Source organism: Leptonychotes weddellii, chromosome X, assembly GCF_054177405.1.
Source record: "Leptonychotes weddellii isolate Sample4059 chromosome X, ASM5417740v2, whole genome shotgun sequence".
Classification (NCBI taxonomy): Eukaryota; Metazoa; Chordata; class Mammalia; order Carnivora; family Phocidae; genus Leptonychotes; species Leptonychotes weddellii.
Genome location: NC_138385.1, coordinates 28,408,015 through 28,423,098, shown reverse-complemented (window position 1 = coordinate 28,423,098; position 15,084 = coordinate 28,408,015). Strand labels below are relative to the sequence as shown.

At 41.1% G+C, this 15,084-nt stretch overlaps 1 protein-coding gene across 8 annotated transcripts in view; it reads left to right on the top strand.

Annotated features, from left to right (window-relative positions):
* The window catches only part of PLS3 (plastin 3), a 67,848-nt gene extending 53,207 nt beyond the window's left edge, over positions 1–14,641 (top strand). For all 8 annotated transcript variants that reach the window (XM_081808365.1, XM_081808366.1, XM_081808373.1 and 5 more), the window contains 9 exons: positions 1,638–1,780; positions 4,319–4,414; positions 8,092–8,287; positions 9,469–9,547; positions 10,324–10,438; positions 10,660–10,793; positions 11,351–11,474; positions 11,695–11,819; positions 13,394–14,641. In XM_081808365.1, the coding sequence (XP_081664491.1) occupies positions 1,638–1,780; positions 4,319–4,414; positions 8,092–8,287; positions 9,469–9,547; positions 10,324–10,438; positions 10,660–10,793; positions 11,351–11,474; positions 11,695–11,819; positions 13,394–13,526 (1,145 nt within the window). In that variant the 3' untranslated portion in view covers positions 13,527–14,641. The remainder of the gene's footprint in view (positions 1–1,637; positions 1,781–4,318; positions 4,415–8,091; positions 8,288–9,468; positions 9,548–10,323; positions 10,439–10,659; positions 10,794–11,350; positions 11,475–11,694; positions 11,820–13,393) is intronic.
* Positions 14,642–15,084: the final 443 nt, after the last annotated feature.

Here is a 15,084-nt window from a genome sequence, read left to right as displayed (position 1 = left end):
GTCTTATTTTGCACATCAATCCATGATAAGACTTTTTTGCACTTTTGAGACTGTTACACTTGCTCTTTCAATCCACTCAGAGGTACATATATTTGAACAAAGACAATTACTCTCGTTGCTGGCCTTCTGCACAGTGGCGTTTGTCTTGTTAAAGAAGTTGAAGTCCGTTCAGAAAGGCAAAGGGGACAGCAAAATAAAATCACATTGGCTTATGTAGTAAATCAAATGACTTTTCTTTGAAAAGGTCTCAGGTGCATAGATATCAGGCTGTTTAGTCCTCCCTAGCCTTTGACGTGGTGGAGATGGGGAGCCAAAGGAGGGTCTTGGACAAGTGACCTGCTGCTTCTGCCCTGGCTTAAATCCCTCAGCGTCAGAATGACGCGGCATGAAGCAGAGTCTGTGAAAGATGAAATTTGCCTGATAAAGGTGTTGCTTAGACCTCTTCAGAAATCAGGCAGTTTCATGGGGCGCCTGGGTGACTCAGTCGGTTAAGCGTCTGCCTTCGGCTCAGGTCATGATCTCGGGGTCCTGGGATCGAGCCCCACATCAGGCTCCCTGCTCAGCGGGAAGCCTGCTTCTCCCTCTCCCTCTTTCTCTGTGCTCTCTCTCGCTCACTCTCTCTCTCTCTCAAATAAATAAAATCTTTAAACAAAAAGAAATCAGGCAGTTTCAGTCTTCTTGTTCAAGCTAAACCTCCTTTTATTTCATGGGAGGGAATTTTTGCGTTAGGACTCCACAACTTACTCCTAAAACAATGCCAAAATTTAGACTGTTCTCTCTGCAGACACCCCCTGCTTCTACCTACTCCCTATAGGGAATATTTACCAGAAACCCTTGGCTCCTTCTATACATTCAATTCAACAACAAAAAGTAATAGCAGCTTTTACATGTTAGGTGCTATAGAAAACGTAAAGTTAAATTATATCCCTTTAAAAATAGATTTAACCCAGGGCACCTGGCCTGGTGCCCTGAGTTGGTGGAATGTTGCAACACTTGATCTCGGGGTTGTGGGTTTGAACCCCACGTTGGGTGCAGAGATTACTTTAAAAAATATTTTTAAAAATAGATTTAACCCTTTGAGAGTCAAATAATTACACTTAAATATAAATACCATAGTGTTTCGGGGTGCCTGGGTGGCTCAGTCTGTTGAGTGTCCAACTCTTGATTTTGGCTTAGGTCATGATCTCAGGGTTGTGGGATTGAGCCCCAAGGCAAGCTTTGGGGAGAGTCCGCTCGTCCCTCTCCCTCTCTTACTCCCCCCGCTCACACTCAGTCTCTCAAATAAATAAAATCTTTAAAAAAAAAAAAAACAAGGACAATTTAGGTAAACATACGACATAACGTAAAATGTTTTAAAAGCTGTAACTTATTTGCCATTTGGAACATGAAGACTAATAAATTAAATTATGTATTTGCTATGTATTCTCATAACAGTGTCTTTATCTAGATCATCATATAATTATCTACTAATATATTAACTTTTATTAGACTATCAGTACCTAAAAATGAGGAACTAGGTCAGACCAGTCATTGCACCTCTGTTACCGAACAGAGTGTCCAAAGACCGAATGAACTTGTAATGACCACTGTCATATAATATATTGGTTGTGGGGTTTGTGTGTTTGTTTTCCTTATAGCCTTGGCCGCCTTACTTCGAGATGGTGAGACTTTGGAGGAGCTTATGAAATTGTCTCCGGAAGAGCTTCTGCTCAGATGGGCAAACTTTCACTTGGAAAACTCGGGCTGGCAAAAAATCAACAACTTTAGTGCTGACATCAAGGTAACCGTGCAAAGAACCATCACGCCTTTGGAGGATACGATGTCTTGGATGACTTCCTCCCAGTTAGAGGGAAAAGTCCTGCCAGGATATCGCCAGGCCTTGTTGGCCCTCGGCCCTGGTGGTAGATTTCGGGAGAGCTGAAACCTAGTGAACAGTACTAGCACCGAGTTTAACTTGCCTTCTCTGGGAAAGGGTCAAAGTATTATATAGTCCTGAGGCTTTCTATTCTGCCGCCTGTTAAACATGGAGTATCAGAGGGTGGGCCATGACCATTCTCTTCCTAATTGCCTTTCCCAGACCACAGGGTACCTGTTAGTAAATCCTGGAAGAGAGAGAAAGGGCCCCAGGATTCTCCTTCCCCTTTCTTATTTGGCTTCTTTCTATCATGTGCTCCCACCTGTAGACATTGAGTTTATGAGGGTAGTGATGAACTCTTACATATGGCTGTCTCGTACCTCAGCCCCTGCCCTAGGGCCCTCCGACCAAAGCCCGCCTCCAACCACAAGACCCGCCACATAAAAGACCTACAAATATTTCTTGTGTTACATTTTGGCATTTGCTTCTCAAAGGCAGTAAGGAAAAAACTAGCAGAGGAAGGAGACATTGGTAGCTTCCCAGAGAGAGGGGGCCAAAATCACCACAGCAAAAAAATTCTCATTCATTGACTCGACTCTCTCCCAAATCCAAGTGTTTGGGACACAGGGAACACATTCAAGGATCTTCACCAGATGTCACTGACCCACAGGGCTATGAAAACGATAGGCTGTGATCCTATTGATGTGCTCAGTGGGGAGAGGAAGTCGTGCGATAGTTGCATTACTCATTTCACCAGGGAAAATTAAGGATAGCTCCCAAATTATAAGACCAGCAGGCCTCCCACCCCTTCTTTTAACTTACACAAGATGTTTGGCCAGGTATATTTTTGCTTTATGCATGAGATGTGTTCCCGAAAACCACTCTTAAATGGATTTTCTGTTCTGGGACCTCTTTGAAATGTACAAGAGGAAATAGTGTTTAAAAATGGAGCCTGCCTTGAATCTTTTTAAAAAGCAAAGGATTGTTCAGTAATGTGAAAAAAGGCTTCAAGTGTAATTTTCACCTATAAAGCCCTTTCCAGGGTCGAAAGACACTGCTGGGTCTGCTCTTTCCCCATTCTTCTCAAGGGCATAGGATTCGATTATGAGCTGTTCAGGCACCATTAAGAAGAAATTGTAAGCAAAAGCACTTTCACGACGACGGTAATGCCCTCTTACGGGGAGGCAAATCCTGCGCCTGCTAATGGTGGGATCTGGGTTTGCAGTTCATGAATGGCTCTGAAGTCGATTTCACTCTCCTGATTTTCCCCACTGTTAGAATCATTTCTGGCATTCTGTATCCAACTCACTTAGGTGGCTCATTTAAGATGCAGCTCCCAGAGATTTGTATTTGGTAGGTCTGGGGTTGGACCCAGTAATCTGTATATTGAACGGCTTCCCCCAGGGGGTTAAGATGCACATAATCTACAGAGTTTACTAGGAGAAACGTTCCTTTATAAGCCTGTCTGGACCGTCAGGGTTCAGTAATAGAAACTGATCACCGCTGGGGAGGTCATCTTCCAATAGAGCAGGATTAAGGAGTCTTGACTCCAGGTTCAGTCCCCTAAAGGCAGAAGTTTACTTGACATTTGTGTTGAAGACGGTTATTAAGGGTTTGCCCCAGTACAGTGGTTCTCAAGTTGTATTCTGTAGAGGGTCCACACAGCCTGATTTCACCTAGCCTACCCCCATATGAGCAGCGCCACTTTTAGTTACTGGGATTCCAAGTAAAACATTCAAACAATGAATGAGTTCAGGAGCTTAAAGCAAAAAGAAAATCTTCAGGGAGCACCTGGGTGGTTCAGTCAGTGAAGCGTCCGATTCTTGATCTCAGCTCAGGTCTTGATCTCAGGGTCATGAGTTCAAGCCCCGCATTGGGCTCCATGCTGGGTGGGGAACCTACTTAAAAAAAAAATATCTTGTTTGGTTAACTATATTCAGGTCATACAGGGTTAAACGTTATTTCACCAACTCAAGAGTTACTCATTTAAAAAATGTCATTTAAATTTACAATTAAATACATCTTTAACATAGCTAATCTCTTCTCCATAGGTTATGGTATATATTGTGTTTTGTAATGATGTAACCTGTCTGTTTTCTCTTTCCCTATGCTTCCTGGATTTCTGCTCCTACTTTCTTTTCTTGCTTGTTTTATCTACCAAGCTTATTGACTTCAGTAATTCAGTGAAGGTACAGAACTAGTTAATGTGTTTACTAGCATTATTGTATTGGTAATGTTAATCGGTTGTAAAGTCATGATAAAATCCAGTTATCCATATTCGAGACAGACATTAGGCCAGATAGATGGGCTTTTCTGGGGGAAAGATCTGTTAGATTAGAAGACAGAGATTTGTGCCATATATTCTCACAAAATCCAGTGCAAATATCCTACCAAACATGGGACAATGGGATACATTCATTCTTTGTAGATGTGATCTCACTGAGATTTTCAATTCATTTGTAGGATTCCAAAGCCTATTTCCATCTTCTCAATCAAATTGCACCAAAAGGACAGAAGGAAGGTGAACCACGGATAGATATTAACATGTCAGGTTTCAATGTAAGTATAGGTGTTCATTTGAATTCTACAGTCTTACAAAATGATTGTCAATTTCTTCTAAATAACAAGAATTTTTATAATTGGTTGTAATGGTGTTAAAAATTTTGAGCATTATTTTATAATTTATTGCAGTGGGTATAATTCAAAGGCAGAAAGAGTAGCTTTGGTGGAGTTTGATAGTTTATTAATGGGATCCATAATGATGGCACTATTGGTTTATATTGATTGCATAAAATATGCAAAGCAAGGGTGGGGAAGTAAGTGCTAGAAACTAACCTTTTCCAAGTGTTTGGATTATAGTCACAGTGAGAGATGTAATGACAAGCTATTCGTATATGCATCTGTAATATTCCTGTGTTGAGAGTAACATGAATATGTTTACAAACTGCGGATCCCTGAAATCCAGCTTGGGGACTCACTCATGGACCATATTCCCTGGTTACATCACTCAGTTGTTCAGTGACCTTCCCCAAATTGGATCTCACTTTGCTCATCCATAAATTGGGCTAGACGATTTCGTCTCAAGTTTCTAGGATCCCCTGGTGCGTTCTTTGTACCCGTTAGATATAGAATGCCTTGTACTAATTTAGAGAATCCGTGTTTCTAGCCTACTAGGCAGTAGGATCGAGTAGATAACACGGGCTAAACCACTTACACTGCCCTTATCAGAACTGAATTTGTAACTGACTTGTGCGCTTATATTGCTGTCTGTATGTTGGACGTGAGACTCTGGTTCGGGTGACTTGGTATGGATAGGGAGCTGTCCTGTGTGCTGGGGAGCTGTCTGGGCAGGCTCGCTGGGTGACTGGCAGCCAGTACACTAACTGATTCTGATTTCCAGACAGCTCTTCTCCATTCAGTCTTCCCTGGCTGATCTTCAAACACTCCTCTGACTCTTCCCTCCCCAGAATCCTTCAAGGATTCCCCATTGACTCCAGACTTTAGTCTCAAGTGCTCTGCTTAGCATTTAAGGCCCTCCACAGTCTTGCTCCAGGTCTGCTAGCGAGTGCTCTTTCCTGTTAGTCTCTACCCGCATCCCCTCACCCCTGCCCCCAATACTCATTTTACCTCTGAGCCTTTGCTCACACTTTTACCTTGTTGGTCAGTGTCCTTCTTCATCTTTTTCAGCCTTATTACCTTCTTTAGGGCCTAACTGACTGATAATTGATTTTTTTTTTATATCCATTATCACATCCGGTTTTCTCATGACCCTTTGTAATGCCTTCCAGCCCCCATCCCAGGCAACCACTCATTTGTTTTCTTTCACTTTATATTAGTTTGAATTTTTATGAGTTTTATATAATGGACCCCTACAGTATGTATCCTTTTTTTTTGGTCTAGCTTCTTTCACTCAGCATAATATTTTGATATTCATTCATGTTGTCACATGTATCATAAATGCATTCCTTGTTTATTCCTGAATTATATGCCGGTGAATGGAGATACCACAGATTTGTTTACACATGCACTTGCTGATGAGCATTTGGATTGTTTCCAGTTTGGGGCTATTACAAATATAGCTGCTATTGAGCATTCATACAGAACTCTTTGTATAAAGATATGCATTCATTTCTCTTTGGTAAATACCTAGGAATGAAATGGCTGAGTAATTGGGTATGTCTATGTTTGACTTTTTTAGGAAGCGGCCAATTCGTTTTCCAAACTGGTTGTACCATTTTACATTGCTACCGGCAACATATATATAAAAGTTCCAGTTCATCCACACCCTCACTAACACTTTAGTGTGGTTAGTCCTTTTAACTTGAATCATTCTAACAGGTGCCGAATGATCTGTCATTGTGGTTTTAATTTGTATTTCCCTAATGACCTATGATGTTGAACATTTTTAATGTGGTTATTTGCCATCTATGTATCATCATGTTCAAACATTTTGCCCATTTTTAATTGCATTGTTTGTTTTCTTATTAGCCAGTTTTGAGTGTTTTTATGTATTCTGGAGACAAGTCCTTGATTGGATATGTGATTTGCAAATATTTTCTCTCAATGTTTTTCAAAGAACAGACGTTCTTAATTTTGGCAAAGTCAGATTTAGTCATTTTTTCTTTTATGGATCATGCTTTTGATGTTGTATATAAGAAATTTTAGCCTAACGCAAGGTCACAAATATTTCTTCCTATGTGTTCTCCTAGAGGTTTTATAGTTTGAGGTTTTACATTTAGAAATATGTTTGGGGTTAACTTTGAATATGGTGGGAAGTGGGGCTGGAGTTATTTTTGCATATATGTTTTTTATTTGATTATTTTTTATTTCACTATTGTCTATTTGACTATTTAAATTTTTTTTTGTTTCTGTCTACTCTAAAGCTTCCTCCTATTCCAATATTATCAGTGCTTCATTAGGAATGCCAAGATGATCAATAAAGAAAGGATTTTAAAATAAGTTGGTAAATAGCATACAGCAAACAATATTAAAGTAATAACTGACAGGTTACAAGAAATAAAATAGGCTCCATGAGAGGAACTCACTATGCTCAGAGAGAACCCTGAAGAAAGGTTGAATCCCACTCAATTGCCCATCTGCTGGTGGTTACTGATTGTTTTGCAGAAGGTAACAAACTAAATACACATTGTTCTGGAGTCCTGTACAATCAAGGCACCTCACTGGAGCTTAAAAAAACTAATTAAAGATAGCATCACCCATTGAAGACAAAGTTAAGACTGTCAAATTACACATTCTGGGCAGCTTTAGTTTAAAAGTAACATTCCTCAGGTTTCATTTATTTTATCTCTTCTTTTCCCACCAGACTGTAAAACCCTTTCTCCCATGACACCGTTCCGCAGAAGTGCTCACGTTTGCCCCGGGGCAAAACTGTATTGTGTCGATGTAGAAAGTGCCCAGAGTGCCACTCTGTTCCTTTTCAAGTGTAGGTCACTAGAAACAGAAGATCCAAAAGCACCCGTTCCACCCGTGGCTCCAGGTTTTTCAGTTGTAGCCTTGGGAGGTGGGAATAGTGAGTGCCTGAGAAACTGTATTTTTGACATCAGGCTGAAATGATTGGATAACTTAAATTCTTCACCAAACCCTGTGTTAATCCAGAGCTGGGCATTCATCTTGGGGTGGGGGGGGGGGTGGGGAGGCGGGTAACAAGTTAGGAGTCATGGGAATTAGTTGGAAGTAAGTATTCTTTACAGAAATGAGCAACTCTGCTTCTGCCTGGGTGGAAATGTTAAGTCAAATAAACCGTAACCAAAAAAGAAAAAAAAAAAAAATCCTTGCGGAGGAAAACTACAATTTGAAATAAACGATTTAAACCTGAAATTAAATTACTGGAAACTGCTAGTCTTGATGATTATTTTTTAAATATTTTCTCATAATTTCTGTATCTTTTTCAGTCTTATGCCTTCTTTAGGGCCCACTTGAAAAATCGCAACAGTTTTAGCTTTTTTCTGGAGTTTTCGCAGGGGAGATGTAATCCTATTTGAAGTAAATGCACTGTCCTCAGCTAAATGATCTGGTGCCACCTAGCGTGTTTTTTAGGTACTGCATGCAAATACGGCCAACTTTTTCTGCTGTTGTATTCAAAACAATTTTATAATAAGTACCATATGTTGGCCAAGAGAAAGTAGAATTGTATATCCAGCCTATCATTGTAGAGGAACATGTCTATATTTTTAGCATAGCCTTTTAAAAGATGCCTCCTTACTTTACTTCAACAGGAAACAGATGATTTGAAGAGAGCTGAGAGTATGCTTCAACAAGCAGACAAGTTGGGTTGCAGACAGTTTGTCACCCCTGCTGATGTTGTCAGTGGAAACCCCAAACTGAACTTAGCCTTTGTGGCTAACCTGTTTAATAAATACCCGGCACTAACCAAGCCCGAGAACCAGGATATTGACTGGACTCTGTTGGAAGGTAATGGAAGGTTTCTCACATTCTAATGTGCGGGACCACAGACCAGAAATACACAGGCCACGATGATTCCAGGATCTTGACTTAATAAGTTTCCTTCTCCACTTTCTCTTAGCAAATCTCTGCTGGAAGTAGACCCGAGGGCTGAGTAAAAAGTGGCAGCTGATAGAAAAGGGTGATACCGGGAAACTTGTAGTCAAGGATCACCTAGCTTAAGGCCACTTAGTAAACCATTGTTTTATTTTAATATTTTAGAAATAGATCATCTTTAAACCCCTCACCAGAAAAAGGTATATATGCATTCAATTTGACCTATCAGTTCACAGTATTATGTCATTCTTCCACAGTCAGACTAACCAGACAGCACTAGCCCCAGTTCCTTTTCTACTCATCTACTCAAAAAATCATAATAGGGAGTGCCTGGCCGGCTCAGTCGGTAGAGCGTGCGACTCTTGATCTCAGGGTCATGAGTTAGAGCCCCACACTGGGTGTGGCGATTACTTAAAAATAAAATCTTTAAAATGATAATAATAATGGATGGCAATTAAGTTTGGGGAAGGCAGAGTTTACCTTTTCCAGATTATATATGCATGAAGTATAAGATTCAAATATGAACAAATGTAGTAGTCATTCCTTGACCATCCACTGGCAGGACTATAAAATCTTTACATTTTATGCTTTTCAAGTTTCACGGAACTTGTTGCTGTGATATAGGCATGTGAAAGGAGTGCTCGTGTGTAGCTTAAAATTTATAAATGTGTAGAGGGAAGGTGTAAATTCATGAGTATAGAGGGTTCATATGACCACCCCCCAAAATATTTTTGATTCCCCCCCAATTTTTTTAAATGTAAAACTGATCACATCAGTTACTTTTGAGGTATGGGGACTTGGGGAGATATTGGGGAAGCCTTAGAAGGGGGAGGAGATTATAAAAAATTCATAAACCTCTAAATTGTTTGATTATAAAGTTGTATTCTTCAATTGTAAAATAAATTCAACAGATTTTTTTAAAGAAGGCTGTACCTAGAGAGAATGCATTTAGAGAGAATGTCTGGAGATTCATATTGGAGAAAACCTCTAGGTTTGTACAGAGGAAATGAAGTAATCTTAACTATGAATTGATATGATATGCACATATACAAGGTATTTAATTAATATATACATTTTGTGAATATTCTTATTAGGAGAAACTCGTGAAGAAAGAACCTTCCGTAACTGGATGAATTCTCTTGGTGTTAATCCCCATGTAAACCATCTCTATGCGTAAGCCTTTGTACTGTTATTATCTGTTAGGAGCATCGTGAATGGATGCCACAGAAGGAATTACAGCTCTAAACATTTTCTAGATGTTCGTTTACACTGGCTATTTAGATCGGAAGATGTTGAATGGTGACATCCATTATCATTTTCCGAATACACAGAAGCCCAGATTCTTTCTTTACATGATCATTAAGTGAAAGAGTGTATGAATGTCTTTCTAACACCCTACGGAATAGCCTTTATATTTTGAAAAGAGACCGGGGAATGCCTTAAGTACACCATCCATGATGTCTTGAGGCCTTTGTACTCACTGTTCTCTCAGCCTGGAATGTTCTTTTCTGCCTCAAATGCCTTATTCCCTTACTATATTCAAGCCACTAATTCAGGCCCTGACTACCACCTAACACTCCATAACCCTAACCCTGGTTCTTTTCATCTTCATAGCAGTTATATATACCCCCAAATCAAATCACCTGTTGATCCATATACTTGTTTATTATCTCTCTCTCTCTCCCTGAGTCTAGTGTAAGGCCAAGGATTTTCATTCTATGTGCCCAGCTTCTAGAATAGTACCTTGCAAATCAGAAGCTTGTGATAAGTATTTTAAGTGAACAGGATGGTGTTAGCTCTATTTTTTAGGACAAATTGATAGAAAATATGAGCCTTGGGTATTATCTGTGGTTTTATATGTTTTAGTTGCCAGTGTACTGTTATTGTTTTTAAGGAAACAAAGGCCCAGCTGTCTAAAAACACTGATTAAATTATTTTTAAATCTTTAGTGACCTGCAGGATGCCCTGGTAATCTTACAGTTGTATGAACGAATTAAAGTTCCTGTTGACTGGAGTAAGGTTAATAAACCTCCATACCCGAAACTTGGAGCCAACATGAAAAAGGTAGATCATTAAGTTGCTGTATACATTTGTCACAGGCTATTTTTATTCTGTTTGTTTCTTTTGTTTGGAAAACTCTTGCATCTGAGCTTCTTGAGAACAGGAACCGTGTCTTAACTTATTTTGATGTGCTAAGTGCCCAGCATCGTGCATGCGTACTCACATGTGTATCCAGATAAAGCAGATGAAAAATCCTCAACCATTGGCTTTTTGTGGGTTTACAGCTAGAAAACTGCAACTATGCTGTTGAACTGGGAAAGCATCCTGCCAAATTCTCCCTGGTTGGTATCGGAGGGCAAGACCTGAACGATGGAAACCAAACTCTGACTTTAGCTTTAGTCTGGCAGCTGATGAGAAGGTATGGTACCCAGTTTTCACTGTTTAAGCTCCACTGTCCTAGCGGTCTGTGATCCAGCCCTTGTTATTTTCAGGTAGACGTGTCAATGACTACGCCCTGGAAACTTGTATTTAGACTCTAAAGTGAGCTTAGGTAACAGATAGATGCAAAAATTCTGAACAGCCCATGTATCCGTTTGAAAAAGACCTCTTGGGGCGCCTGGGTGCCTTAGTCGGTTAAGCGGCTGCCTTCGGCTCAGGTCACGATCCCAGGGTCCTGGGATCGAGCCCCGCATCAGGCTCCCTGCTCGGCGGGAAGCCTGCTTCTCCCTCTCCCACTCCCCCTGCTTGTGTTCCTGCTCTCGCTATCTCTCTCTCTGTCAAATAAATAAATAAAATCTTCGAAAAGAAAAGAAAAAGACCTCTTAACGAGAATGCTGACACGCATCCATTATAACCGAGTACCAGCCAAAACAGCTTCTTTTAGGTCATTGTCACTGTCGGACTGGTACAAAAGGTGCTTTTTTTTTTTTTCCTCATGAAGTAGATTGGGACCTTTTCTTCCACTTCTCCTTCTAGATATACCCTCAATGTTCTGGAAGACCTCGGAGATGGGCAGAAAGCTAATGATGACATCATTGTCAGCTGGGTGAACAGAACATTGAGTGAAGCTGGAAAATCAACTTCCATTCAGAGTTTTAAGGTAAGACTTGCGCACATTTGATGATTAAACGTCATGTGTGCCAGAAAGGATCAATAATTTAGAAGGCCAGGCTTTGGTTGGTTTGTCAGTGATTTAATGTTGTGCTACTGGCAAGATTCTCTTCAGCCACTGGGCTTGGTGTGTGGCAACTTGAGACAAGTAATCACATGTTAATTTGTACAAACCTGAAACTCTTGGATTTATTGTCCTTTGACACTAGGACAAGACGATCAGCTCCAGTTTGGCAGTTGTGGATTTAATTGACGCCATCCAGCCGGGCTGCATAAACTATGACCTTGTTAAGAGTGGCAATCTGACAGAAGACGACAAGCACAATAATGCCAAGTAAGAGACACTGATGATAATGATGATTAATACCCACTCTGCGTTCTCGCTCAGGTTCGGCCACTTTACGGATGGTGTCACCTAAGGGGCGCCTAGGGTGCTCAGTCGGTTAAGCATCTGCCTTCGGCTCAGGTCATGAGCTTGATCCCAGGGTCCTGGGATCGAGCCCCGTGTCGGGCTCCCTGCTCAGCGGGGAGTCTGCTTCTCCCTCTGGCTCGTGCTCTCTCTCGTTCACTCTCCACTTGGAGCTTCAGACTCCTCATCAGTACATATGGGAGCAATAATACTTACCTTAGAGATTTTGAAATGAATAGGCACTCAGTCAGTCGTTGCTTCAGGGAATTACCGAAATAATATAGTTTATGTTCATCTTACTACAAGGAGAAAATGGGCTAAGAATATTCATGCCGTAGATAAGAATATTCTTCTGTCTCACTCTTTTTTGAAACGCGTTACTTACGGATGTCTTTTTTCACTATGCACAGATCGCCTTTACTACATATGTTGAGTTTATTATCTTGGTCCCTAAATGAGCAGGATGCTTAAGCCTCCACTGAAACTATGCCTTGAAAGTTTTTTGTGGGGTGGCGGGTGGCTCAGTTGGTGAAGTGTCTGCCTTTGGCTGAGGTCATGAACCCGGCGTCTTGGGATGGAGTCCCGAGTTGGGCTTCCTGCTCAGCGGGGAGTCTGCTTCTCCCTCTGCTCCTCTCCCTGCTTGTGCTCTCTCTAAGATAAATAAATAAAATCTTTTTAAAAAAAGAAAGTTTTATGCATTTCAGCAATATTGAGAAGGGCTTTTCCACCTGTCATTTCCCTTCTTCCCCAAAGACCTAGACTGTGACCTGGTTTTGCAGGCAACCCATGAAAGCTTGACTAGCATACACTGGAAATCAGCCCACTGAAAACCTTCCTTTTTCAGAAACGATCGTCTTTAAAGATTTGTGTTACAAAACCCCTAGAAATGTCTCCTGTATTAAGTGAAGGGCGCTCCAGCAGATTTCCCTAGCTGGACACATCAGTTCTTTCTTCCCTTACTTTGTGTACCCTTTCCATTCCTTGCTCTGACCACTCTGTCCCCACATCTTGTAGACTCTACCCACCCCACCCCCGCCCTGACTGTATGGAAGAATTCATTGCATCTCCCAAAGCAGCTTGGATTTGAATATATGACATAGACTTCCGTCCCCTATCTCTAGGATCACACGAGAGCATCTGTTAACCCGTCAACATGCTCAATGAAAATATCAACATCGATCATACAGCCGATCTGGATAATTATATATATTTTTTTCTCATCTTCGGTATCATGTCAGTGCTCCAAAATTAATTCTCATTGCAGAAAAGGGGTGAATAAAATCAGTCCCAAGCAGTAGGGCTGAAAAATCGGATGTCACTTAAGACTGACCTCAAAAACAAAACAGAAAACAACAAAAAGTAAAATCGTGCCGCTCTGAAGTTTCAATATGAACGTTTCACATCCCAGCCAAATGACTTTACAAGAGGAAACAGATGTCTCCTATCATGTCCTTGACTAACAAGAGGTTCATCTTGATTTTTGTTTCCTCCACCAATAGGTACGCCGTGTCAATGGCTAGAAGAATCGGAGCCAGGGTGTATGCTCTCCCCGAAGACCTTGTGGAAGTAAAGCCCAAGATGGTCATGACCGTGTTTGCGTGCTTGATGGGCAGGGGGATGAAGAGGGTGTAAAATAACCAATTCGAATAAAAACAACCTTGCTCCCAGGTGCATGATTAGCAGGTCAACTCTTTCCAGGGGAAGTGCTCATGGCTTAAGGAACTGATGGTCATTGAAAGGACTCAGAGTTTTGATGAACAAGACTCCTCATCTTGAGAGCTCACAGGGGAAAGAGTTTTAATGGCAACAACTCCTCTTTCCCGTAGTCAAAGTTGGATTTGTCAGGCACCCCTGAAATGCGCTCACGGCCAAATCATTTACTCTCTCTCCTCCTAGATGGCTGCCCCTGACATTTCCCATTGCTGTATGTCGTCTCTGTGTATCTTTGCCCCCCCCTTAGAATGTCCACCTCTTGGGACTTGCTTAGATGATCGGATATGAATATTGTTAGACCATAATTTTGTGTTTCCATCCAGGATGCTAGTTCTTACTCGAGAACTGGGCTCAGAGGGTATCTGGATAGGAGTATCCTTTGCTTATCTTTGTAGTACTGAACATTGGCAGAAGTAACTGGCTGTGCAGAATGTAATAGAAGCTTTTCGTATTCTTTTATTCTTAAAATCAGTATCTTTTTACAGTATTCTTTCTACGTGATCTTTTTTGTACATTTAAGAATATTTTGATTACATTAAATGAGACTGCTGATTTTGCTACTTTTTTTAAGGGGTCTTCAAGTAAGTAAAAACCATACATTGTAGGTAGAGGAAAGGTGTCCCTTGATTTTGCATCCACCCTCTCACACCCAAGTTGTAAACAGCTGACATATTTTGTCTTCAAACACTTGGTTCCATATATGCTTATTTGTTTTAAAAGCCTGTATCATCAAACTCTCTCTTTAGATTTAAAATGCTGTTGAATATGACACTTTTGAGGAGAGAGTGCGCTCAGAATGCAGACAGGAGACGGTAGGTCAAGCATGCTAAGCGTACCATAAATTTTCTAATTTTCCACCTAAAACAAGGAGACGTGGTCACTAAAAAATAAAAATATATATGTAGGACGTAATGTACTCTTGCTTTGTCAAGCTGTTTGCTATAGTTTCCAAGATCATAATGTTACTCTAACTCTGAAAAGTGATGTAATCTGGTAGCAATGTATTAGTTCAAATAAAGGCATTTACATAATAATCAGTCTCCTCATGTTTCCGCCCCTTCGTGGTTTGCCAGTCAAGTTTGCCAGATTTTTCCCCCCCAATATTCTCTTTTTCTGGTGTACTGTACAAAATGACGTCTGTTCAATTTAAGCTCGTGGAGCTGAATTACAGGGTCTGAATGAAGAGGAGTCCCAGTGGGGTCAGAGGGTTTTCTCCAACTTACCATGATGGGGGGGATCCGGATAACCAGTGAGGGGAGATGGTTTCTGGCAGGCTTTCTTACCCTTCTCGCCCTCAACATTTGGGGGGCCGGCTAACTCTTGCTGGAGCGGGGAGGGGCTGTCCTGTGCATTGCAGGAGGTTTCACTGGCCTCCCTGGCCTCTACCCCTGAGAGGTCAGTAGCTCAGCCCCGGTGTGTAGAACAAATATGTCTCCAGACAACATGGCCAGAGGTCCCGTGCGAGGCAAAATCATCC